This window comes from Emys orbicularis, chromosome 2 (assembly GCF_028017835.1).
Source record: "Emys orbicularis isolate rEmyOrb1 chromosome 2, rEmyOrb1.hap1, whole genome shotgun sequence".
NCBI classification, from domain to species: Eukaryota; Metazoa; Chordata; order Testudines; family Emydidae; genus Emys; species Emys orbicularis.
Window position 1 is genome coordinate 179,861,803 of NC_088684.1, and position 25,233 is coordinate 179,887,035.

The following is a 25,233-nucleotide window of genomic DNA, read 5'->3' on the forward strand; positions in this document are numbered from 1 at the left end:
CTTGCAGGCAGCCATGGTAAGCCACAGTCTCTTGGCTTTTTTAACCTTCTTAACATGTGGGAATGGTTTCAAACAGTAGCGCCCTCATTTCCCATACCAAGCACCCTTTGGGTTGGCCATTTAAAATGGGTTTGCAATGTAAAAGGAAGGGCTGCGGTTTCCGGGTTAAGATGCAGCACAAACCCAACTGCCCTCCCCCCCCACACCCAATTCTCTGGGATGATCACTTCACCCCTCCCCCCTACCGCGTGGCTAACAGCGGGGAACATTTCTGTTCAGCCGAGCAGGAACGGGCACCTCTGAATGTCCCCTTAATAAAATCACCCCATTTCAACCAGGTGACCGTGAATGATATCACTCTCCTGAGGATAACAAAGAGAGACAAGGAATGGATGTTGTCTGCATGCCAGCAAACACTGGGACCATACGCTGCCATGCTTTGTTATGCAATGATTCCAGACTACATGCTACTGGCCTGGCATGGTAAAGTGTCCTACCATGGCGGACGGGATAAGGCAGCCCTCCCCAGAAACCTTTTGCAAAGGCTTTGGGAGTACATGAAGGAGAGCTTTCTGGAGATGTCCCTGGAGGATTTCCGCTCCATCCCCATACACGTTAACAGACTTTTCCAGTAGCTGTACTGGCCGCGATTGCCAAGGCAAATTAATCATTAATCATTAAACACGCTTGCTTTTAAACCATGTGTAATATTTACAAAGGTACACTCACCAGAGGTCCCCTGTGTGCCCTCAGGGTCTGGGAGCACGCCTTGGTGAGTTCGGGGGTTACTGGTTCCAGGTCCAGGGTGATAAACATATCCTGGCTGTTGGGGAAACCGGTTTCTCCGCTTCCTTGCTGCTGTGAGCTATCTACATTATCTTCATCCTCATCTTCCTCGTACCCCGAACCCGCTTCCCTGTTGCGTGTTTCTCCATTGACGGAGTCATAGCACACGGTTGGGGTAGTGGTGGCTGCACCCCCTAGGATCGCATGCAGCTCCGCATAGAAGTGGCATGTTTGCGGCTCTGCCCCGGACCTTCCGTTTGTCTCTCTGGCTTTGTGGTAGGCTTGCCTTAGTTCCTTAATTTTCACGCAGCACTGCTGTGCGTCCCTGTTATGGCCTCTGTCCTTCATGGCCTTTGAGACCTTTTCTAATATTTTGCCATTTCGTTTACTGCTACGGAGTTCAGCTAGCACTGATTAATCTCCCCATATGGCGAGTAGATCCCGTACCTCCCGTTCGGTCCATGATGGAGCTCTTTTGCGATCCTGGGACTCCCTCATGGTTACCTGTGCTGATGAGCTCTGCGTGGTCACCTGTGCTCTCCTCGCTGGGCAAACAGGAAATGAAATTCAAAAGTTCGCGGGGCTTTTCCTGTCTACGTGGTCAGTGCATCTGAGTTGAGAGTGCTGTCCAGAGCGGTCACAATGAAGCACTGTGGGATAGCTCCCGGAGGCCAATAACGTCGAATTCCGTCCACACTACCCCAATTCCGACCCACAAAGGCCGATTTTTAGCGCTAATCCCCTCGTCGGAGGTGGAGTAAAGAAACCGGTTTAAAGGGCCCTTTAAGTTGAAAAAAAGGGCTTCGTCTTGTGAACGTGTCCAGGCTTAATTCGAATTAACGCTGCTAAATTCGACCTAAACTCGTAGTGTAGACCAGGCCTAAGTGACAGGTTTCAGTGGTAGCCATGTTAGTCTGTATCAGCAAAAAAACCGAGGAGTCCTTGTGGCACCTTAGAGACTAACAAATTTATTTGGGCATAAGTTTTCGTGGGCTAGAACCCACTTCATCAGATGTATGAAGTAAAAGATACAGGAGCAGGTATAAATACATGAAAGGATGTGGGTTGCTTTACCAAGTGTTAAGTCAGTCTAACGAGAAATCAATTAACAGCAGGATACCAAGGGAGGAGAAATAACTTTTGAAGTGGTAAGAGAGTAGCCCATTACAGACAGTTGACAAGAAGGTGTGAATAACAGTAAGGAGAAATTAATATTGGGGAAATTAAGTTTAGGTTTTGTAATGACCCAACCACTCCCAGTCTCTGATGGAGCTGAGCTTTACCAAGGTGCTGGATGGAATGAAATATAAATATTTTGACCTGCCTTTTTCATCAAAATTTTGAATTTTTCTCAACCAGCTCTGATTTCATCTGACTACTCTTGTCTCTTACTTATTCCTTTGTACCACTTTGTTCTTTCTGTGGCACCTTATAGACTAACGGAAGTATTGGAGCATGAGCTTTCGTGGGTGAATGCCCACTTTGTCAGACGTGAAGACCCACTGCGTCTGACGAAGTGGGCATTCACCCACGAAAGCTTAGGCTCCAATACTTCTGTTAGTCTATAAGGTGCCACAGGACTCTGTCGCTTTTTACAGATCCAGACTAACACGGCCACCCCTCTGATATTTGTTCTTTCTGTCAGTCTTCACTTTTGTCTTGTACAAAGTTGAGTGCTTTGTTGGTATTAAATGGCAATAAATAGTTGGGGAGGGACTCCTCACTTTTTCTGTTAGGAAGAAGGGTTTATAAATTATAATGGTTTATTAATCTTTCGGATGCCTCTATTTTTGTGCAGTCTAGATCTTGCTTGTAAATGTCTTTCATATGAGCTGCTGACTAGTAGATTTCTGTCACACTTGAACGCGCCCCCCCCCCCCCCCAGCTTCTGGAAGGAAGAATGGATTTTTTTTCTCACTTCTCCTTCTGCTTTTCACCCAAATTACATTTCCCCACAGAATTTCATTGCTGCTGTGACTGGGAGGTGTGAAGAAAAGATCTCTGATACTTTACCAGTCCTACAGCCTTTGCATTTAGGGGAATTTCTCCCCTGTAAATAACTCCAGTACCTACATCTGTTGCTTCTACTCATAGTTCCTTTTTTCCCGGCCAGATGCAGCAGCAATTTGAAACTGACGTGATTTTTTGACACATTCACTTCTGCCCAGGTTTCTGAATAACAGCAAAGAATCACTGCTTATATTTACCATAAATATCAAGTGTTCTGATCTGCTGCTGTTTGGCAAAGCTCTGACCTGCAGCCGAGGATTTGCAGGGTTTTTATGCAGACTCAACAAGACAGCAGTGCATAAGTTTACACTCTTCACATTTGTAAGGTTTTTAAATGAAAGCTTAAATTGTACAGAAAATGATGGGTTAGGCCCCTATGCTTACTGGGGAAAGTTTCCAGTTTACCAGTGGGGAGTAGCCAGGTGGGTTTTCAAGCCCTGCTTATTATTTGCATAGCACCAACCGCAGTCTAGGTTCTATACAGACAAGTATGAAAAGTACTTGCTCCTTAAAATTTGTGGTCCTCTAATTTGCCAGACATGTAATCAAAAGTGTGTTTAGTTCTGTCAATCTAGGCAGCAAAACTGAAACAACCATTCCTGGGTAGCAGTGCAGATAGGGTTGCCAGGTGTCCAGTTTTCAACCAGAATGCCAGGTTGAAAAGGGACCCTGGCAGCTCCAGTCAGCATCACTGACCGGGTCGTTAAAAGTCTGGTTGGCGGTGCAACAGGGCTAAGGCAGGCTCTCTACCTGCCGTGGCTTCACGCGGCTCCCAGAAGCAGTGGCATGTTCCCCCTCCGGCTCCTAGGTGGAGGTGCGGCCAGGCGACTCTGCACACTGCCCCATCCGCAGGCGCCGCCCCCGCAGTTCTCATTGGCTGGGAGCGGCCAATGGGAGTTGCGGGGGCGGCGCCTAGGAGCTGGAGGGGGGACATGTTGCTGCTGCTTCCGGGAGCTGCTTGAAGTAAGCATCGCCCGGAGCCTGCACCCCTGACTCCCTCCCATGCCCCAACCCCCTGCCCCCGCACTGATCCCTCCTCCCGCCCTCCAAACTCCTCAATCCCAGCTTGGAGCCCCCTCCTGTACCTCAGAGCCCACACCCCCAGGCAGAGCCCTCACACCCCTCCTGCACCCCAGCCCCCTAACCCAGCCCCGAGCCCCCTCAGCCCCACCCCAGAGTCTGCACCCCCAGCCAGAGCCCGAACCTTCTCCTGCACCCGAACTCCCTGAGCCAGCCCAGTGAAAATGAGCGAGTGCGTGAGGGTGGGGAGAGCGAGCGACAGAGTGAGGGGGGATGGAGTGAGGGGACGGGGCAAGGTTGTTTGGTTTTGTGGAGTTGAAAGTTGGCAACCCTAAATGCAGAATGTAACCAGTTATAATTCTATACAACGTGATGTGTACTTTTGATAAATTCATATTTGTGTGTGTATGCTATGGTTAAATAAAAGCCTTCCTGGCCTTTAGTACAGTGCATTTTAAATTGTGTAAGCTAGAAACTGTAAACACAGTATTTCAATTGTAAGTTTGGATGTGATCACCTGGGAATAGGTCTCTAACTACCAGAAGCCCTTAGGAAAGGGTTTTTTCAAAAGTGTTTAGTGGTGCCATAACTTGCATGGAAACGTATGGTAATACATCCACTGACATCAAATTTGTTAAGCCAAAGCTTAGCACTTTCTAGACTCACACCCTAAAGTTTTACTATGTGGCTAAAACGCCACAAAAAAAGAACAGGAAGTAAACATTCCTCCAGAGGTGTGTGGTAGTTTCAGTTTGTTTTACTAAGGTTTCTGTGAAATTACACAATCCTGGAATAAAATACTTTGGTTTGTGTTTGGCTTTTTATCTTAGATTTCAAACAGAATTTCAGCAGGTATTTATACAAGCTGTAAAGACTCCTTGGGGCAGGCAGGCATATAAGTATTGAAAATGTTGGGTATTTGTTGTATGACCACTGCATTGAGAAGCTTTGTGCCTGGAGGAGGTTCTCTTATTAATAATTCAAAGAATTTGGTACTTGAGCTATGTCAGTTCTGCTGAGCATTATATAACTGCAGGTTCTAAATGTGCTGGGCTATCCTTCGACAGACATTTGCTAGCAGTCTCCAGGACAAAACTGCTTTTAAGACCAAATTTCTTCCCTGAAGCTAAAGGGGATTTTTCCTGTATGCTGCAATGCCCTAACATAAATGGAGACCAGTGGTTTGAAATCTATGTGCAAAATACACTAATGTACATTGATGAGCAGCAGCAGAATGCTGTAAGACAAACTTTGTTTCCATCATTGAGAAATCCTGATGCTGTTTGAAAGGGTTTGATTCTCTTTGCAAAGAAAGGTTTCAGCCTTCAGCAAGAAAAGCTTCAGATGTAAAGATAAGGAAAAATGGTTGAAGTGAGTACTCTGTATATGTTAGTTACATTTTTTTGTATTAATATATTTATACTGGTTAGTTAAGTGTTTTTTAAGGCTTGAAAAGAGTCTGTTACTATCTCTCCCTCAGTCACCTTGGATGTTAGTAGTAGTGAATTTGTATCTGTTTAATCAAATCAAAACTCTTGTCAGCATAGAGATCATTCTTGGTTATTAGCTGGTTATTAAAGAAAAACAAATTTGCCTATCTTTCACTAGTGGCTTATGTTTTAATATATGTATTTAACTTTTTCATAGCATATGAATATTTTAAATTGATAATGTATATGTGTGTTTTAAGAATATAGGGACACTTGATTGCAGACATTATAGTAATATTTTTAGCTTGGTAGCTTATTCTGTGTTTTGTTTTGTTTTTCAGTTAAAATCAAACAGCCTCCTAACCACATACTCTAGGACAGGGGTCGGCAACCTTTCAGAAGTGGTGTGCCGAGTCTTCATTTATTCACTCTAATTTAAGGTTTCACGTGCCAGTAATACATTTTAATGTTTTTAGAAGGTCTCTTTCTATAAGTCTATAATATAACACTAAACTATTGTTGTATGTAAAGTAAATAAGGTTTTTAAAATGTTTAAGAAGCTTCATTTAAAATTAAATTAAAATGCAGAGCCCCCCGGACTGGTGGCCAGGACCCGGGCAGCGTGAGTGCCACTGAAAATCAGCTTGCGTGCCGCCTTTGGCACACGTGCCATAGGTTGCCTACCCCTGCTCTAGGATGAGCATCCTTTCAGGCTACATTTGATACATATCATAGAAGCTTCATGTCTTCCTTTTGTGACATTTCATTTAATAACTGTCTTAATGTATAAAAATGTAGGCTTGTTTTACTCACTAGGATTTTACCTTACTTTTTTCTTAACCCATTCTACATAGATGGCAACACATCTCAGCAGGCCATGCATGGTATCCTATGTGTGACTGCATGTTTCCCATAGTGCAATGTAATGTAAAGGAATGCCCTGACACCTCCCAGAAGAGCTTTCTTAAATGTGACCTGCACACTGGGTTGAGAGCTCCATCTGCTTTAGAGTGCTCCAGAGAGACTATGGAAGGGATACTGAACACACACTTGTAATGCTAGTGGATTTTTATTTATTCTATTATATGTTGCAATGCTGAAGAAATAAGCAGGTGAAAAAGAGGGTAGGGAAATCATCACTGGAACAGAACTAAGCAGAATATAAATACAGTATTGGTGTCAATGAGAATTGGGAGTTGTCTAATAGTTGTAGAGCCTTGCCTGTATAGCCAAGATACCTACCATCAGTACCATGCTATAGCTTAGCTGCTTTGCTTATCAAAGGTTTATGATTAAATTGTTGAGTGAACTGTCTTCCCTCACAAGAGACTTGTATTATACAGCTCATTGTAAACAAGGGGATCAGTGTGATGTAATTTGCATATTGGGTCTGGTTTGAGACTGGATGGAAGATAAACTCAGTGTGCTCATTTGTACAAGAACAGAATTAACAAGAAAATGTTGCAGCACAACAGAGAAATGTTGAGAGAATGCTACAGCATTTTTTGTCTGCATCCCTTACCCTTTATGTTGTAGCATTTATTTTGTTACTCTGAAAAGCACAGAAGATATTTTGAACAGGGAATATAAAGTTCTCTTTGCTTTCTTGCAGATGAACTGCTATGGCAGGAGGTTAAGGCGGACAGGACCTGAACAGCTGAACAGTAGAAATGACTTGGTTTCTCCACCCCAGCATTCCAGGGTGAACGGCTGGTCTTTACCACTCCACACCTTTCAGATTGTTGCTCTGCTGTTTTACACATACCTGGCCATTGTAGGGTTTGGGATCTACATACCTTTGCTTCCACATGGATGGAAGTATGCTGCCTATGCTGTATCCTTTTTTTTTTTTTTTTTTATTTCCTCCCCTTCCAAGACATGCTCTGCATAGGTTCTGGGTTAAAATTACATATACACTGCTTATGCTATAAATAAGGGTTAGTGCATTAGAGGAGTAAATTACATTTCCCCGATTGTATATTTAACCACACTTAGTGAGGGTGGTTTTGTTATAGTTGTTTTTATATAAAAAATTCACTTCCTGCAAAAGACCATCTTTAAAAAACAAAAAAACAAAAAAAACCTGTCTTTAACAACTAATATTGGATATGACCCAAAGCCCATTAGTCAGTGTGAGTCTATCCATTGACTTCAGTGAGCTTTGGATCAGGCCATTGATGTGAGCCTTGTCCTAAACTATGAGCTGCTCAGCAGTCAGGTGGGGGGGGCTATAGATTCTCCATGGCTTTGAAGGACTCTTTGGTGTATTGATAAACATTCCCAATCATACATCTCACTTCAGCCCAGAGTTACCTACCTTCCACAGAAATTTGGTGTTCCGTCACTTTTTTTTTTTTTTTTAATTTTTGGAAAATTATTTACATTGGAAATAAAGAACCATAAAACTATTTACCGCAAAGGAATAATGGGCTAATGTGATCCTTGGTTGTATAAGAGGGGAGTAGTGAGTACGGAGTAGGAATAGGGAGCTAATTTTACCTCCATGGACAGCATTGGTGAGACAGATGCATACCTCCCAACATTCCCAGTGGCTAAAGGGGATGGATCCTGCCCCAGGGAGGATGGGATAGGAGGCCCAAGGGGAAGAGTTGCAGAGCAAGTCCACCCCATGAGTCATCGGGCATTTGATTGACTTTTAAATGGAAGTGTTTTGAATCAGCCCAGTCACTATGGGGAGGCAGCACTAGGGGTGCCACCTCTCTCTGCAGCCCTAGGATCTGCACAGGTTAGAGATGGGTGAATTTCTGATAGTTTTTGGTTCACTGGCAATTCCAAACTTTTTTTTTAAAAAAGTTAGTTTTGGGTTGTCCCAAAATCAAAATATTAAAAAAAAAAAGATATTCGGCAATCAAAAAGCTGAAAGATTTGTTGTGTGTCAAACAAATGTTTAGTTGGAAACAAAACATTTTGTTTTGATTTCAGGCATTTTTTAACTTTAAAGGAAATTTCTAAACAAAATGTTGTTTAGACACAAAAAGTCAAAGTTTCATTACAAACATATCAAAATGAAACACTTTGAATTTTTTTTGGGGGGGAGGGGGCAGGGGGCATTTTTTAGGGGGCTTTATTGACCAGAATAATCCAGCACAATGTTTTGTCACCAAATCTGCATTCTTTTTTTTTTTTTTTCTTCACCAAAAAGAAAGGATTTTTTTGGTTGACAGTTGTGGCCAGCTCTAGCACAGATCTCAACTTGGGAATGTTCTGAGCATCTGCTGTGTCATAGGTAAGGATGTGATTTGGTCACGGATTCCATGACCAAATCACATCTCTGGGACTTCTTTGGCTTCAGCCCCACCGTGACTGTACCCTGACTGTACATTTTTACCATGACTGCTCTGTGAATTTTGCCTAATTTTACTGTGACACAAGTGTATCCATCGTCATAGGTGAGGAAGGGGAAGGGAGTTCTGGCTGCTCCATTGAGGCTGCTCCCTTCCAGGGTAGTGGGAGCCCTAGCAAGAGCAGAATAAGTGCTTGACTGACTCTGCCTGAGCCTGGGGAAGTGCCTAGCAAAGTCCTTCCCTGGCCCAGCCACCCAGGAATGCTCAAGGGAAAGGGAAAAAAAGAAGCTGAGAAACAGCAACTAGTTACTGCACCCTGACTTTCTGTCCCAGAGCAGACTAAAGCACCCTGAGATGCCAAGGTATCACATGCTAGCAGAGTAAGCTGTGTCCTCCATCCCTTCTCCCTTCCCTCATGACCCAGGGATGCCCTCTGTGCCAGGTGCTGTAGGGAGAGAGAGGTGTAGGAGCACACTACGCTGTTTCCACACCCGCTGAGAAATCCTCAGTTGGGGACTTAAGGGTAGTTGCCACCCCTTTCGAGCGGCTTAAGGCTATGTGCACACTACAGCTTAAGTCAGTACAAGTTATGTCGCTGAGGGGTGTGAGTAAGCCACCCCCGGAGCGATGTAAGTTACACCGTCCTAAGCATCAGTGTGGACAGCACTATGTCGGCAGGGGAGCTTCTTCCGCCGACATAGCTACTGCCGCTCACGGGGGCCAAAGTAATTAAGTTGATTGGGATTGCTCTCTCCTGTCGGCTTACAGCGTCTGCGCTAGCAGCGGCACAGCTGTGCCAAAGCAGCCACAGCACTCTAAGCTCCGAAGTGTAGCCATGGCCTGAGTGTTCCAGAAAGAGTGGAACAGGAAAGAAAATCTCCCAAGTACAAATTGTAGCCCCCTGGACCTTTGTGAAATCTTATGTTTGATCCTCAGGCTGAAAAGATTGACCTCCCTCCCCCCCCCCGGTCTAATGCAAAAGAGACTTGGGGCACAACTCTGTGGTGTACTGTTCACTTGCAGTGCTCCTTGACTGAAGGGCATCCTGCACATTGCAGAATCAAAACTCAACTCAGCGGTAACTGCTCAGAGTGGATAGCAAACGTACAAAATGCTAGTGTTTTTATAGTGAGCTTTTCAGTAACATGTAGCAGCTTCTAGTCAGATTACTTTACACAGTGCTTGCTCTTCATTAAATCGTGAATCAGGGTCTTGAGTTCTATAGTACCTCCAAACAGAGACACTTGAAACTGGTTTGAAATTCCTCTGACTGAGATGGCGAGGGTGGAGGTGGGGGGAAAGTTAACAATGTTATGAAAGGGAAAGCATCAATACACCAGTAATTTATGTACTATTTATATACCAAACATAGATTGTTGCTAGGAAGTGATATGATGTCAATACAGTTTTCTTATAACAGCATGATAACTCTTACAGTAAGGGATGAAATACTTGTGTAGTCAAATGTTGTGTTTATAATGGAAAACAATGCATTAGTGATGCCATTTATCTCCTCTACTAGTCAAAATCAGATTTACACTGGAAACGCAATATAATCTTACAACAAAGATTTGTTTTGTTTTTTCCTACTTCATAGGAAATAAGAATTCCTACTTTAAAAAAAAAAAAAAAAAAGCTGTTAAATTCAATTTGCATACCATGTTCACACGTTTGAAAAGAATAAGAGCCTTGCTGAGGTCCACTCTGCCGAGGTCCTTACTGGGTCCTGCTGGTGCTGTCATTGCCGGGGGGAGGGTCCTTGGAACAGAGCAACCGAGGGCTTTTTTTGGTGGTGGTGGTGGTGGGTGGTGGTTGTTAAGGAAATTGCTATTCTTGCATATTAGAGAGTGGACTTTAAGGCTTGTTTGGGGAAAAGGGAGGGTTACTGCCCTGAGGTTCAGGTGAGTGTTTCCTGAAAGATATGAAAAATAAATGACTATTTGGGGAGTCTGAGAATCCTTGGAATTTTTTTTTCCTCATTTAGAGAAGGTTCCCCTCGCCTTTTAATAAGTGTGAGAGAAGTGTATTTCTGCCTTCCTTTCTCCTCTGCCTTCCCTTTACTTCAATAAATTGCAGCTTTTTTTTATCCTGATTTGACTAGAACTGGGGGTCATTCCCTCTCTGAAAGACTTCCCAAGGTAAGGCACTTTCATGGTAATATAGGACTAAGGAAGGAGTTGGTTGCTAAGTCCCAGTGACCTGGGCAGAGGTGAGAGAGACTGTCTGGAGGTGTTTTTTCCTCTCTAAAGATGAGTCTTTCTCTTGTGCAGATGATCTACTGGCTGGATTTAGTTCATCTAGATCTTATGAGGAAGGGGTTACACTAAGCACATGGGCATCACATTTTCAATGTGTTGTTTTGATCAAATTATGCATTTTATTTCAGATAGTAATAACTAAAAAATTTACAGCATATCTGTAGAACAAACTGAGAGAGCTCATACAGATCTCTTTAAAGACCACAATCATTCAAATTAAAACCGATATGCAGATTTTTATAGGACCCTCTCCAGTATAATAGTTCAAGATAGTGTTGCTATACATCAGTTTGGAGGCTCCTCATAATAAATCCAGCACTGCCACCTTTGGCTTTTAGACTTTAAGGAGGAGCTGATCAAGGTAATCCTCTTATGGCCCTGTCAATATTATTAATAGCTTTAAATGTGAAAGTTGAACCTTTCTTAACCATAGAAAAAGCTTCTTGTTTCCCAATATATAGAAATTTTAGAGGGGTGTGTAGATGGAGTGGCTTCTTAGAACTTTAATTTTTTGCAATCTAATAAGAACTAATAAGAATCTAAACTTGTGTGTTTAGAAACAAGTTCAAAACTAAAAGAAGGCTGATTTTAAGTGTCATCATGTTGTTATGTTTCCTGATGAGGTCCAGGAAATGCAAACTAGGACATAAAGATTTCAGACTTTTAATGGAAGAACTGCAATATTGGTGCCAAATTTTGGGAAACCATGGAAGATAAAATTTATATTTTTAGTTTTTGATAGTGAAGTAAGAAATGTTTTCGCTTCAAACTGAATTGGTTTATTTGCATTTGTGGAAGAAAGTGGTAGGTCAGATGAGGAGTTCAAACTTATTAAAATAACCTTTTTGCCCTCCTTTATGTTCGAATAAAAAATAATCTTCTAGAAATTAAGAATTTTGGGACAGATCCACAGCTGGTGTAAATCAGCATATCTCCTTTGATTTAAGTGTACCTGCAATGGCTTACCCCAGCTGAGGATCTGACCCTTTATGCATCATTGGAAGTTTTGTTGCTATGACTGCCCTGGTAGGTAGGTCAGTTTTTTCATGGGGATTTTATCTTTCTGATGTGTCAGGCTATACTGCATAGTCTAATGGAGCTTATGGTTATCTAAATGAAAAATTTTGGATACTGTATGTACCATTCTGAGAAGAATTTTGCATGCAATGAGCAGGATAGCTGGAAAGCCTATGTTATGTAACATACAAGGAAATCCGTGTATATGTATATAATATAGCTGTGTGAGTGTGAAGTGTATATGTACGCTTTATATATATGAATACATCACTTTTTATATGCAAAATACACATCTATATAAAGTGCTGCAATTACATAAAAATATAGGTGAGGAAAACTAATATTTTAGTCTTCAATAGAAGTAATCTTAAGATAATGGCACATTATTAAATGCGTATTCTGCATATCTAAGATATAAAAAGTGTGACTATACAAAGCATACTTCATGGATCTCAGGTACACACACATATTTTGGCAGGCTTTTTGTGGTAATAACAACTTGTGTTAAGGCAGGCTACAGGTCATTCTCATCAATTGTTCCTGCAACCTTCCCAGCTGCTCCCTTCTGGTGAACAAGAAACTGTGTTTGGGATTGGATCCAGAGTTCAAACTGTGCCTTATTGAGGGGGTGAGGGGTGTGTGGCATGCTCTCCATGTTGGGTTAAAAAAACGAAAAAAGAGTATATTGTATGTATATTTCTTGGCCCATGCACTCAGAGTTCAATCTCTCTGTTTTTTGAAGAATGCTTAGATGATATCTATCACCGGTTGTAGAAGAGCTACTTCCTCCTGAACCTGGGAAACACATCATTAATAAAATTACTATTTAAAGAACTGCTAGGTGAAAAATTGATCAAGTTATGCATACACAAGGGCTTTTCGTTTATCTCCTTCTTAAGGCAGGAAGACTTACAGGCCAGGGATACTTTAGAATTCTGCTGGTTGTTTAAGTCTGTGATTGTGTATATCATTTTCAAAATAACTTTAAAAAAATAATGTAATATATCCTGATGTTGCCTAGGAGACTCAGTCTCAGAGACTAAGATTTAAATCTTTGAAAGAAGATTTAACCAAAACTGGTGCTCTGTTAGAAATATTGTATCCAGCAATTTTTTTTATTGTGTATCACACCAAAAATGTTTCTGTATTATGCTGAGTTTCCTTATCTTCTGTTCTCAGAGTTTAAACTGTAGTACAGACTTGTGAAGAGGCAAAGTTTTGTAACGTCTTTTTTAGCTCCCTGGGCTTTGTTTACTCTTGAATCAGATCTAGCACTGTGATACAGTGCTTGTTCTGTTTCTAATAGAGAATAATTCGACTTTAAACAATGTAGGAAATTATTGCTTTGGGGCACACAATGAGACTTCCTGCTCTGGTTAAGAAAACACACCTTCCCATTGTCCTTCTCTGTCATGTCACAGTGTTCATTCTCTTCAAAAGTATTGGTAATTGCTACCATGGTAACAAAACAAAAACATGATGTGGCAGCTATTCTCAGTGTTTAGTAAACGAGCAGAATTCATTTATGAAGCAGTTTGATGACTCTCTCTGTGACTTAAACCTAGCACAAAATAATCTGTTCACTGTGTGGTGCTCAAGGGTCGATGTCTGACTTTTTTTTAGGAGTGTGTGTGTGTGTGGGGGGGGGGGGGGGAATCATCACTAGAATCAGCCAGTGCAAAAAGATAATCCATTTGCCTCTCGCTATTGTGTTAGTACTTAGTGATTGAACAATTAACTTCTGTAGCAAGAGGTGAATTCTGTGGAATACTTGGGGATCTGGTTATAGTTGAACTACTTTCTTATGTTGCAAAGCAGGTAGACAAAGTGCTTAGCTAGTTCAGGTGAGACTGAATATTCATGCTCTGTATTTGGAATTTTAGTGGTCCTGCCATGTGATTTGGGGCTGACAAGTTCGCAAGGTGAGAGTGTAGGGAGATGTGGAAAAGACAGTGCGCGGAAAGTGGGACACAGATCAGTCAAGGGTTAGAAAGGGAGCTGCTTTGCCAGGCGATAGTTTGACTTGGTTTTTTTGCAAGTGAACTTCTTGGAACTGTTTGCTCTATCCCAGGTAAACGTGACTTGTGTGAACATTTGTAACTAAATAAATGGGAGTAAGAAATACCCTGAATCTTTGTCACTAACTTCATTTCTGACAAGTAACTGGCACATTCCAAAGCCCGGTATCATTACCTCTCAGGAAAGGGGTAACAGTAAGTTCCTGACTGCCAGTTCATGTCCCGTGGTCCTTGCTTGTGGCTCCCAACCCATTCTCCTAAAGTCTCACTTAATCAGCTGGCTCCAGGAGCTGAGGCTTTAAGGAAAAAAACAAATATTATGAGACCAGTGATCAAATTGAAAGTTGGCAACCCTGGAGCGTGGGTAAAATATGGTTCCTATCAGGGCAATGTACTGAAATCCTCTTGGTGTTTTCTCCCAAGAATTCCTCTGTGGCTTTTATATTGGGAGGGGGTGAATTGAGTCTAAAAAGGTTTCAAGAGTAACTTGAATAGAACCTTGTTAGTTTGTTCTCTGTTAAGTCTACAGGACTTCTTTATGTTGAAGTCTGAAGGAGTGCCTATTTATAGATATTAGGCAGTAATTACAGGCATCTGTCATAACTCATAGGTAAGGAATAGAAATGGTAAGAGGTAAAATTATACTGAATTGGGGGGGGAATCTGAAGATGAGCTGTATTCGGCTATAGAATAGTTTCTCAAAAGAAGTAATGGTGGCCCCATTGTCTTGGGACTTACAAAAATAGCCTGGACAAAACACCAAAAAAATGTGCTGCCAAGAACAATCCTGTATTGTCAGGGGGATTGAACTAACTTAGTAGATAAACCTGGTGACTTCCATTTTTAACTCTTTTGATACTGTGACATGCCACTTATTAGTTAAAAGTGGTGTGTGTGTGTGTGTGGGGGGGGGGGGGTAGTTGTCCCTTCTGTTAAGATAAAGTAAAACTGAAATGCATTTTACTCATTTGTAATATTGAAAATGTGTACAGGCAACTGGGAGGTGAGGGAGAGAAGGAACATAGGCCATGGAAGTTAGACCTACATTTCTTCCATTTTACAAGTCAGAGTGCAGTTTATCCTTCCTTTGTCTTCAAAAATACAAGCACTGAATAAGGGGGGGGGGCTCTTTAAAATGGCACAGGGACATGTGTTGGGCAAAAGCTATTGAAAGGGGTATGTCCTTGAGCTTCATCTTTGTGTGTTTTCTTTATCCTAAACACTTAATTTCTCCTTAACTAACAATAACGCAGGTGATCGGCGTCCTTTTTGCGCATCACTTAGTTGCTCACCTTGTTGCTATCACCATTGACCCAGCAGATCAAAATGTGCTGGCCAAGAAAAACTACAGCAGCCCCATGCCAGTCTTTGACAGAGGCAAGCACAAGCACGTCATTCAGAACCAGCACTGTTATCTCTGTGAAGTTGACGTGTAAGTTATGCAGTAAAAACATATCAAAAAGTTCAGGATTGTTTTTCTTTAAATCCAGAGACTTTTATATTTTTCTTTACTGTTGTGAAGTCATTTTCCTGCTGGCCAGGTTAGAGAGAAACTGACCTGTTAGTAAGAAATTTGTGGCTTTGAATTAGCACCATCTATAGTTGAGGTTGCCTGGCAATTCCCTTATAAGATCCTATTTTCAATTGCTTTTAACTTTCACAGACTTCACCTTTCAGGCTGAAATTTTCCATACCAGGGGTTTGCTCCAGGGTGATTTTAATGTTTCAGCCAACATGATTTGGCTATTTCTGAGAACAGGGGGAAATATATTGTGCTGTCCATGTTTATTAGGGAAAAAAAATTCTCAAAAACCTTTTTTCTGAGGGTCCGTCCTTTCAGAGCAGGGACTTGAAATTTGGCAGGAGGGTTGCCCTGGGATGTGCTTTTTTTGCTATCTCTGTGAAAATGAGCCCAAATCTGGCCAAGTTACATACTTCTGAATAATCTCTCTTCGCAAACAGTTAGTAGAGACTTGTAAGAGTGTGGCAGCTAAATTCCCAAAGAGTCTGTCTGCCCTGAGCATGCTCCATCCACTCACAGCTCCGACCTGTTCTAGATTGTACGTCCTCACCATGACTGCATGCTCCGTCCAAGCTCTGCAGAGACTTAGGGCCTGGCTACACTAGAGAGTTTACAGCGGTGCAGCTGCACTGCTGTAAGCTCTCTGGTGTAGCTGCTGTAAGCCGACCGGAGAAACTGTCTGGCCAACATAACGCTGTCCACACCAACGCTTAAATTGATGTAACTTATGTTGCTCAGGGAAGGGGGGAGAAGATGATTTCTTCACCCCCCATGAGTGACATCAATTATGCCAACATAAGCCGTAGTGTAGACATAGCCTTAGTGGGACTTTACCTGCAGTTGCTCTTCCCACCCGCCAAGGGATCCTGGTATATCAGACACAAACTGAGAGCAGGGAGACTGTCTCTCCTGTGCTCCTTGCTGGTGGCCAGGCCAGATAGGAGGACAGCCAGAGGAATCCTGATTAGAATGCAGAGGGGTGAGGAATCGTGGGGGGATGGGAAGGGCTATGTGTCTTGGACTGCTTGTGATTTTTGTTTTTGGGGGGGTAATATATAAACCTGTTATAAGACATCTGTCTGTTGGAGACTGCCCGTGTCTCTGTAAGTGTGGCCTGTTTTGCTGACTAATTCTTACTCCATTTTATTTATATCTTTTTGTTTTTAGAGGGCCAAAAGCCAAACACTGTAGTGCCTGTAATAAGTGCATTGCGGACTTCGATCACCACTGTAAGTGGCTCAATAACTGTGTGGGAGGCAGAAATTACTGGTAAGCCATTACGGGCTAGCTTTGATAATATTGATTTGTCATGAAGAAATCAATGGGAGCTAAGTGTACTTCACAATGAACCATATGCTTTTTCCACCTGCCCCCTTTGAGGACATTTAACTGCTTGGTAGGGATTGGCTGATTTGGAGGGAACATTCCTATGACAGGAGCCTTTTATTCAATGGTGGAAAAGTGAGGTCAAGTTATTGACTCCTCCCTGGGAAATCAGTTTTAAATATATCCCTTTCCTCCCCCATACGGCCCAGAAACATCCAGTTTTTACTGTGTTTGCAGTTCATTTCTAATAAGTCCACTGTACCAATCTATGTGCTAGCCAGGAAGTTGCTCGACCACTATATCTAGTCACAATAGCTATGGCAGATATATGTTCACTGACCAATTTGAGAGTTAATTCTTATCTTGCAAGACTTGATCTTTGAATTAAATAAGTGTCCTTAGTTGGTATTGTTTGATCTGTACTAAGTGTATTGTTGCTATACTGTAATTAATAAAATGTGTGCTTTTAAAAATATCTTTTGTTGTACTGTAGGCATTTCATTTTTATTCAAATTTGCAGCATCAGTCCAAAAAGAATACAGTAATAAATTAATTTCCTTTTTTCTTATATTGGATTTTATACTACATAGAACAGAGTGAATAAAAGAAATGCATATAATATTAACTAGAATATTCCATGCCTAATTATATCTTGTAAGGAAGGTAAAATAGACTGAAGCAAACCCAAGTGATATTTGTTTTACCAAATCCCCCTTGTTTTTGAATTCTACATGCCAGTCTTCAGTTTGTAAAGTAGCCAACTATTGGTCATGAGGAAAGAAGCTTTAAAGTGAGAGCCTGCTACCTACTCTATGGATATATAAAGATGTATATGTGAGCACTTACAAAAAGAGTAGAACAAAATGTGAGCTGCTTCAGCCCCTGAATAGGATTTATGGTGAAAATTGTGTAAATTCGTCTTCACATTTAAAATGCCACAAGCTGAATGGAAAAGAAAAAGCTGAATTGTTTGAACAGAAGAGTAACAAAAGGAGTGTGAGTGGAAAATGACGAGTCTATATTTTGTAGTGAAGCCCCAGTAACTTGAGCAGTTCTTTGTTTTGCCACACTTTAAAACAGACTCTAGAAAATGAGAAGTAGGTGAGGTTCTTTAGTGTAGAGAGATGAATGGGGGCTATGTTTAGAGGGATTTATTTTAATTTGGTCGGTGGGTGGAACAATCTTTTGACCTTGTCCCAATACCCTGGCTAGTAGCAAATGGCTCTGGGGTATAAGCTTCCAATCCCATGGTGTAACAGGTGTGTTGTAGGTGGCCTGGCTGGGAGTCATTGGGTGGAAAAAAGTCTTGTTGCCATTATAAAATACTCTGGGGCCATGTACCCCATTGAGACAGATTAGGGTTTATTGGGCAGCAGTGGATGGATAAGGGATTTGGAGTGTAGCTGTGCTCAAGTACCACATCCGTGTGTTGGAGTCAGAGGCTTATTCTTCTGGGTGATTCCAGTGCAAATGTGGATGATACTTCAGGAGTGACCTTAGATGTCATATTGTACATGACATCCATGGGGCTCTCCCTTACGGGTTTTGGCACTAAATTTAAAGCTAGATTGCTTTGGATTTGATCTCTGATTTGGAGGGGCTGGGGGTGGTAAATGTTCTCATTTTGGTTTGGCATCAGGGCTTACCCTTTGCTCTCTCTGGTGCGGTGGAACCATTTTATTTGCTTAACCCCAAAGACAAGTGGCCCAGTAGGGTTTCAAAGCTCTTTAAGGGAGAATATTCAATGTCAATGCATGTGGACTACTCTTTCAGTGGTCCGGTTAGACACTGATTTATTTGTCCTCTACGGTCAGTAGGGTTGTTCTAATACCCCCAGTTTTGAACCCTCCTCACAGGTCAACCTTTTCTTCAGGCAGCCTGTGATAGAGGTAATGGAAAGAGAAGAGCAGAAGGCTGAGTGCTGGTGACAGAAACCAACCTTCAAATCTGATTGATCATACCATAAATCACTTTTGAAGTTTTATGCAATGGCTGTAATGGAGACAAAAAAGAAGTTTTCTTCTCTTCCATTACAGCCACTGACGTTACAATTGACAGCACTGGTGAACCTGGGTTCCCTTGTCACTGTACAACCCAGATTGTCTGTTTTCATCTATGGAAGTCCTATGTTGTTTGGTTCCTTCTTGGCTAATTTACAAATTTGCCTCTTCTATTCAATTGGCTTAAGTCATTTGAGAAACACAAGCTATCAGGTTTAAACATCTGGGGGCTGGAGGCAGGCTGTGTTTGGTGAGCAGCCAAAGATGCTGAAATTCATACCATTGGACCAACACAGTCCAATTATTTATTTGACCTTCAGTGGATGCCTAAAGGCATATGGTTACACAGGCTTTTTCTTGAGACGGTGGCCTGTGGGGAGTGGAGGGAGTTAAGTGTTCATTTGTGTGTGGGTGTTTGGGGATGTGAATGAAGTATTTTAACTGAGATTGATGTAATTTCATACTTGTATTTTTTACTTGAAAGTTATTTTATAAATAAACAAATATTATTCTTTTAAATCAGTGGAAGTTCATGAAAGCTTCATTTCTGTGAAGCTGCATGCCTGGTCATCCTCTGAGTATAGTGTTTTGTTTCTCTTATGTACATAGGTTTTTCTTCAATGCTGTTGCCTCTGCTGTTCTTGGTGTCTTCCTCCTGATACTGGTGATCCTTTATGTCTTCATCCAGTACTTTGTGAATCCAGCAGAACTACGCACAGCACCTCAGTTTGAAAGTATTTTTCCACTGACTTAAAATATATTGTGTACTTTTTACGTAGTTTGTCTAATGGTACTGCTCCCAGAGATCCGGTTATGTATAAACTTCATTGAAAGAAGATGTCAATAGGACTTCTTGGTCAGAAGGTTGTTGGTTGACACTAGTGCAGTGCTGGGAGGATGCTGTGTTGTTAAAGATGTCATTCTTTAGATGAGAAATTAAAGTGAGTTCTTTTCTGCTTGTCTCTTCTGCTTTTCTTGGTGAAAGTTAAAGATTTCAGATCTTTCCCCAAGATTAGGGAATATAACCCCTGGGTACAGACCACCATATTCCTGACCTGGTAATAAAACAAGTCCCTGTATATGATGGACTTCTGGGTCCAACTGTGGCTGCTGTGTTTTGCCTCTCTAGCCAACTAAGTTACTGTGTAAAGCATATGAGTTTAAACTGTCTTCACATTCAACTAGAGGAGTTTTACTGCATACATATGACTTAGGAGTGCACACAGATATGTAGAAAGAGTATGTAAAGTAAAAGTGCTTTTAAATACCCTTAAATTACTCAAATATTCTACTGGCCCTAATCTAAATTTTGTTTCTAGCTGTATGAGAAATACTCTTAAATACGTAATACACCTCTACCCCGATATAACGCGACCCGAACACAAATTCGGATATAACGCAGTAAAGCAGCGCTCTGGGGGGGGCGGGGTGTGCGCTCCGGTGGATCAAAGCAAGTTCGATATAACGCGGTTTCACCTATAACGCGGTAAGATTTTTTGGCTCCCGAGGACAGCGTTATATCGGGGTAGAGGTGTATCTAAAAAAGATATTTATATCAATTTTTCTGTCTTCCATAACACTGGAAATGGAGATTTAAACACAAGGCTATTTTAAATGATTTACTACATGTTTAGTAGATTTAGAGAGATGTATGATTTCTAGACTTCCAGAAATTAGTTGGGGAGATGGGGGAGAAGTATAAGTCAATCTGGCACTCATTCAAGGGAGGCTTTGCTGGAGCCAGATGTGTATGATGCAAAGCTTCCCCCGTGTAACTCTTTTAGTTACACCCTGTTCCTGATCCGTAATACCTTCCTACCATTCCATTTCTGAGATTCTCTTTGAGCAGAAAGTAATTGTGCCATGGTTAGCCAGAGCTTTGTGAGGTGGGTCTGGCTCAGACCACTAGATTTGTGACCTGAATCAAGATGTGAATCCAGATACCCTAAAGCACTGTCCCAGCATTTCTGGAGAACATTTTCAAAAGCACCTCTAAGTACCATTTTTCAAAAGTGATGAAGTACTTAGCCTCCTACGTCACATTGACTGTCAATGAGACTTAGGCTCCTAATTCACTTACTTGCTTTGGAAAATTTTACCCCCAGTCTGTTACACTCCCGCACTCTTCAGTTTTTGAGGACCCATGAGTAGTCCAAGTAAACAGAGCTAGGAAGTCTATTTATCCTTCTGGTTCTGTTTTAGAATTTTTTTTTTAAATCAAAACAAATAAGCGGTGAATAGCCTTGTGCTAAGAACAGTCAAAAAGCCCAGTTGTTAAGAGAGAGTTACTTGAGCTGTAGGAGAGACTGGGGGTAGCTTGGTTTTTCCTATTTCCATTACCAGAAGGATGAAGTGTTTTATTTTCCCCCTTTACTTTGCCCTGGTAGGAGTCATTGGAAACAACACGTGGTTGGCCTTTCTTCCTGTTGCTCCTGCAGAGACTACAGCAGCTGGAATCCTGGCTATAGCGGTGATCACTGTGCTCCTGGGAATTGCATCGCTCCTGCTACTGGGACACTTGTTGATATTTCATCTTTACCTCTGTATGTAATATTTCTCTATAAGCAGGTGGGCAGTGATTGTTTCAGGAAAATCCTTCAGTCTGTTGCGATCAACGACTATAAAGGTTCCATCTTTTTAATTTGTTTTAAATATCTATAAACCCAAGTTTGGAAAACTTCAGCCTCAATGGCTGAAGCGCGTTAGTTATAAGCAACTGAGAACAGAGAGTTATAACAGAAAGTGTTAGGCAACTCTGTCCCCAATAGTACATTACGTTTTGCATGCACAAATGCAGTTTGGCCAGGAAATTTACCAATAACAGAAAAAGACGAAGACTTGAGTATTTGAATTAGCTTAATTACCAAAGAGTGAGCATCACCCCGTGGAAGATTCTGCATACAAAATGAAATGTATACTCTTCCTATAAAGCGGAAAGAAATAGTTCTGCTTCCTTTTAAAGGGTTTACTTTAAGAGGGTCTAAAGAGGGATCAAAGATTCACTTTATTTGGCATTTTAAAATCAAGTTTGTATGTCTTTCCTAAAGATATGATAGTTCAGTGAGAAGTTCTGGGCTTGATGCATGAATTATGGGATGAAATTCTATAGTTTGTGACTAGATACTCATAATCGCTGCTGGCCTTAAAACTCTATTAATCTACAAATATATACTTTTCATGTGGTTAACTATCTTTCAGTATCTTCCTTTGGTCAATATTGGACCAATATTTGTAATCTTGTGTCCCTTCAACTTTTCAGTTTTCCAAAGAAAAAAACTTGATTCTTATTTGCATGTTGTTTGACATGCAGACATTCAGAAGAGCTGGAAGAATATTTTCTTTAGTATTTGTTTATTTTATTTTTAATTTTCCACTGCTTTGGTGGATATGCATAACAGTTCATTAACAATAAAACGCAAATGCATCCAATGTATGTTTTTAGGTACGGTGAAGTTGAAAGTTTCTATATGCCACTTGGGTGGGGGAGAACATCTAGAGTATATTCAGTGCCAGTGCATCACTTAAAGCATCTTCTTGCAATTACAAAATAAATATATTTTAAGTACCATTTAAAATATTTATACTTTTTTTTTTTCAAATTTGTTTCCCTAATTGGTTTTCAAAATAATATGACGTACATGTAATTTCAAAGCTTATGAATGGAACCTTCCCTCTTTCCACCCCTCTTTTGATCATCACCTCTTCCTGCCTCACTTCCACAAATGCATTTCAGTTGAAGTGATATTAGATGTAATGGCATTTTGAACTTGATCATATAGCCAATTGACCTTGCCAGTTATGCTTTCTGTTTTTGCAAGAATGTGGGGTGAGAAGAACCAGCCTGCTTATGCCAGGTAAAAGGACCGGAGTGGCACAAAGGAGCTCTAAAAGCCCTGGTTCCAGCTAGGGGAGGATTCTCCCAGTGGAGACACTATAAAAGAGAGCCAGGAATCCATCTCCCAAGGACCCTTTTGCAAGCCCTGGCATGGGGAATGTGCTGGGGGTGGGGCCACCACTGCATACAGCATTGCAGAAATTCCAAGCACCACTGTGGCCTGGAAGTAGGGTGACCAGACAGCAAATGTGAAAAATCGGGACAGGGGGTGGGGGGTAGTAGGAGCCTATATAAGAAAAAGACCCCAAAATCGGGACTGTCCCTATAAAATCAGGACATCTGGTCACCCTACCTGGAAGGCAGACCAGGGCTGCTGCTGTAACTTTAGAGAGCGAAGGGGGCCTGTCTAACTACCCCAGGGGCTTCTCCAGACCCTGTATCCGCCCAGATTGGAAGAGCGCAAAGGTGGGCTTTTAATGCCACCACAGTCCTCCTTCACCCTGGACTGCAAGTTTTGTGCCGCACCTCTTTTTGAGGCGTAGCACAGAATCTCACCCCGGTGTATACACAACCAGCTTCAAATCTTTCCGTTTCCAGAGCAGAGGCATTTTTACCCCCATGAAATATCTGAGCTGGAAAAGCATTCTAGAGATTGGCATGTCAAGAAGTGAACTAAGCATTGCAAGGTTCTCTTGTACAGTGTGCTTTGCAAAACTGCATTCCATACTTTAATTGTAGTGTTTTTTCTCTGTGTAGATATTTTGACCTAAGTTTAAAAAAAAAAAAAAAAAAAAAAAAAAAATTGGGAGCTTTTGAGTGTTTCTTGTTTTTCAAGAAGGAAACTGATTAATTACCAGTGATGTGGGTGTATCTTTATTGAAATCCACAGCATTCTATGCTTTTTACAGTGACTCTCTTCCCTTCTTACTGTATTTGATCAGATTAAAGGTTCCAGAGTACTTCACCAGTAGCCTAGCTTTCTTCATGTTTTTCCTTTTCAAGTCCAGAGTATGGGGTAGTACTAAAATAATTATTACCAAGATGTTTGACCTTTTTAAATGTGCTTCTTGACAATGATTTGCCATAGTCATGTGACTACTCAAGAAATCAGACTTTGACTTTTATAATATTTTTTAATCATCCTTTAATTGCTTTGGCAACACATGATACATTTAAAAATTATCCATACCTGATGAAACAGATATTCACATGCCTCTTGAAAATTAACTGTTTGGACTCTCTAGGTAGGTTGGAGGATATAATTAAATATCCATGATATTCACACCATTGCAAATATTCTTTGAACTTAATAGCCACAAAACTTCTATTCCCAGAAAACCTTTAATTTAGTAAAGGTGGTAAATAGAGATTTATTTATTTTAATATACATTTTTTAGAACATCTTAATTCCAAACAAACATTTGAAAATTAGGAAATGTATAGTATGTTTCCACAATCACCCTTTGAAATCACTTGCTATAAATGCAAACATAATGCTATGCTTCATTTTTTCATGTCAGTTCTCCTTTGTAGAAGAGATGGAAGTGACTTATTGTGTCATCAAATAGAACTCTCTGGCAGTACAGGATTCGTCACTGTGGTTTATGATCTAGTCGTAAATGTCTATCCAGGCATAAAAGTTGCTATGACGCTGAAAACTATGCATGGTTCTTGATGGAAAGCTATAATTTTCGTGAAGAATTTCTGAAGCACTTGAAATGTTTTTCCCTACAGTGCACACAGTATTCAGTTAACCTCCCAGCAAAGTTTTTAATAGAACCTGGTTTGTGAACTCTCCTTAAGGATTAGTAAATGCAACACATTTGGAATTTGTAGGCTAACGTTGTTGTTTTTATTTGTTTATGTGAAATGGCAAATAAGTTAAACTTTTTGCAAAATGAAATACTAGTCATTTTTGGAGGTTTCAGATCTTAAATGGCCAGTGTATAGTCCATCTCTAGCTTTAGAATACATGATTCTTCTCTGGCAGGACATCAAACATACAAAAATTCAAGTGGAAAGACTCTTTTTAAATGGATGTTAGAGGACAGATGGTATAAAATTTAGCTTTATGAAAAAGTCTTAATACCTTAACTATGGATTTGCTACTGAGACTACATAATTCCACTCTAATGTATGTGCACTTAATTGTTGCAATGCACCCAAAAAGAATAAACTAGTATATGTAAAAGGCTTTGACAAAGAAAAAAACATTTATATTTTAGTGCAACTTAATATTACGCTGTTGTATACTTGCATTTATATCTACTTTTCTCAGCCAGGCTATGATTAGAGAGAAGTTTGCTGATTCTTGGTCAATCAATGCAGATGATTTAGTCCCAAACGGGACTAAATCGGGCGGACCGGATGATCTTCATCCTAGAATATTGAAGGAACTGGCGCAAGAAATTGCAAGCCCCTTAGCGATAATTTTTAATGAATCTGTAAACTCGGGGGTGGTACCGTTGGACTGGAAAATAGCTAATGTGGTTCCTATTTTCAAGAAGGGGAAAAAAAGTGACCCGGGTAACTACAGGCCTGTTAGTTTAACTTCTGTAGTATGCAAGGTCTTGGAAAAAATTTTGAAGGAGAAAGTAGTTAAGGACCTTGAGGTGAATGGCAATTGGGACAAATTACAACATGGGTTTACGAAAGGCAGATCGTGCCAAACCAACCTGATCTCCTTCTTTGAGAAAGTAACAGACC

The 25,233-nt window shown here is 41.0% G+C and overlaps 1 protein-coding gene across 1 annotated transcript in view; it reads left to right on the plus strand.

Annotated features, from left to right (window-relative positions):
• LOC135875016 (palmitoyltransferase ZDHHC11-like) overlaps nt 1-25,233 on the plus strand; it is a 78,580-nt gene that overhangs the window by 24,398 nt on the left and 28,949 nt on the right. Inside the window, exons 2-6 of the mRNA XM_065399986.1 lie at nt 6,859-7,080; nt 15,098-15,276; nt 16,534-16,635; nt 19,302-19,426; nt 21,080-21,235. Coding sequence (XP_065256058.1) covers nt 6,859-7,080; nt 15,098-15,276; nt 16,534-16,635; nt 19,302-19,426; nt 21,080-21,235 — 784 coding nt within the window. The remainder of the gene's footprint in view (nt 1-6,858; nt 7,081-15,097; nt 15,277-16,533; nt 16,636-19,301; nt 19,427-21,079; nt 21,236-25,233) is intronic.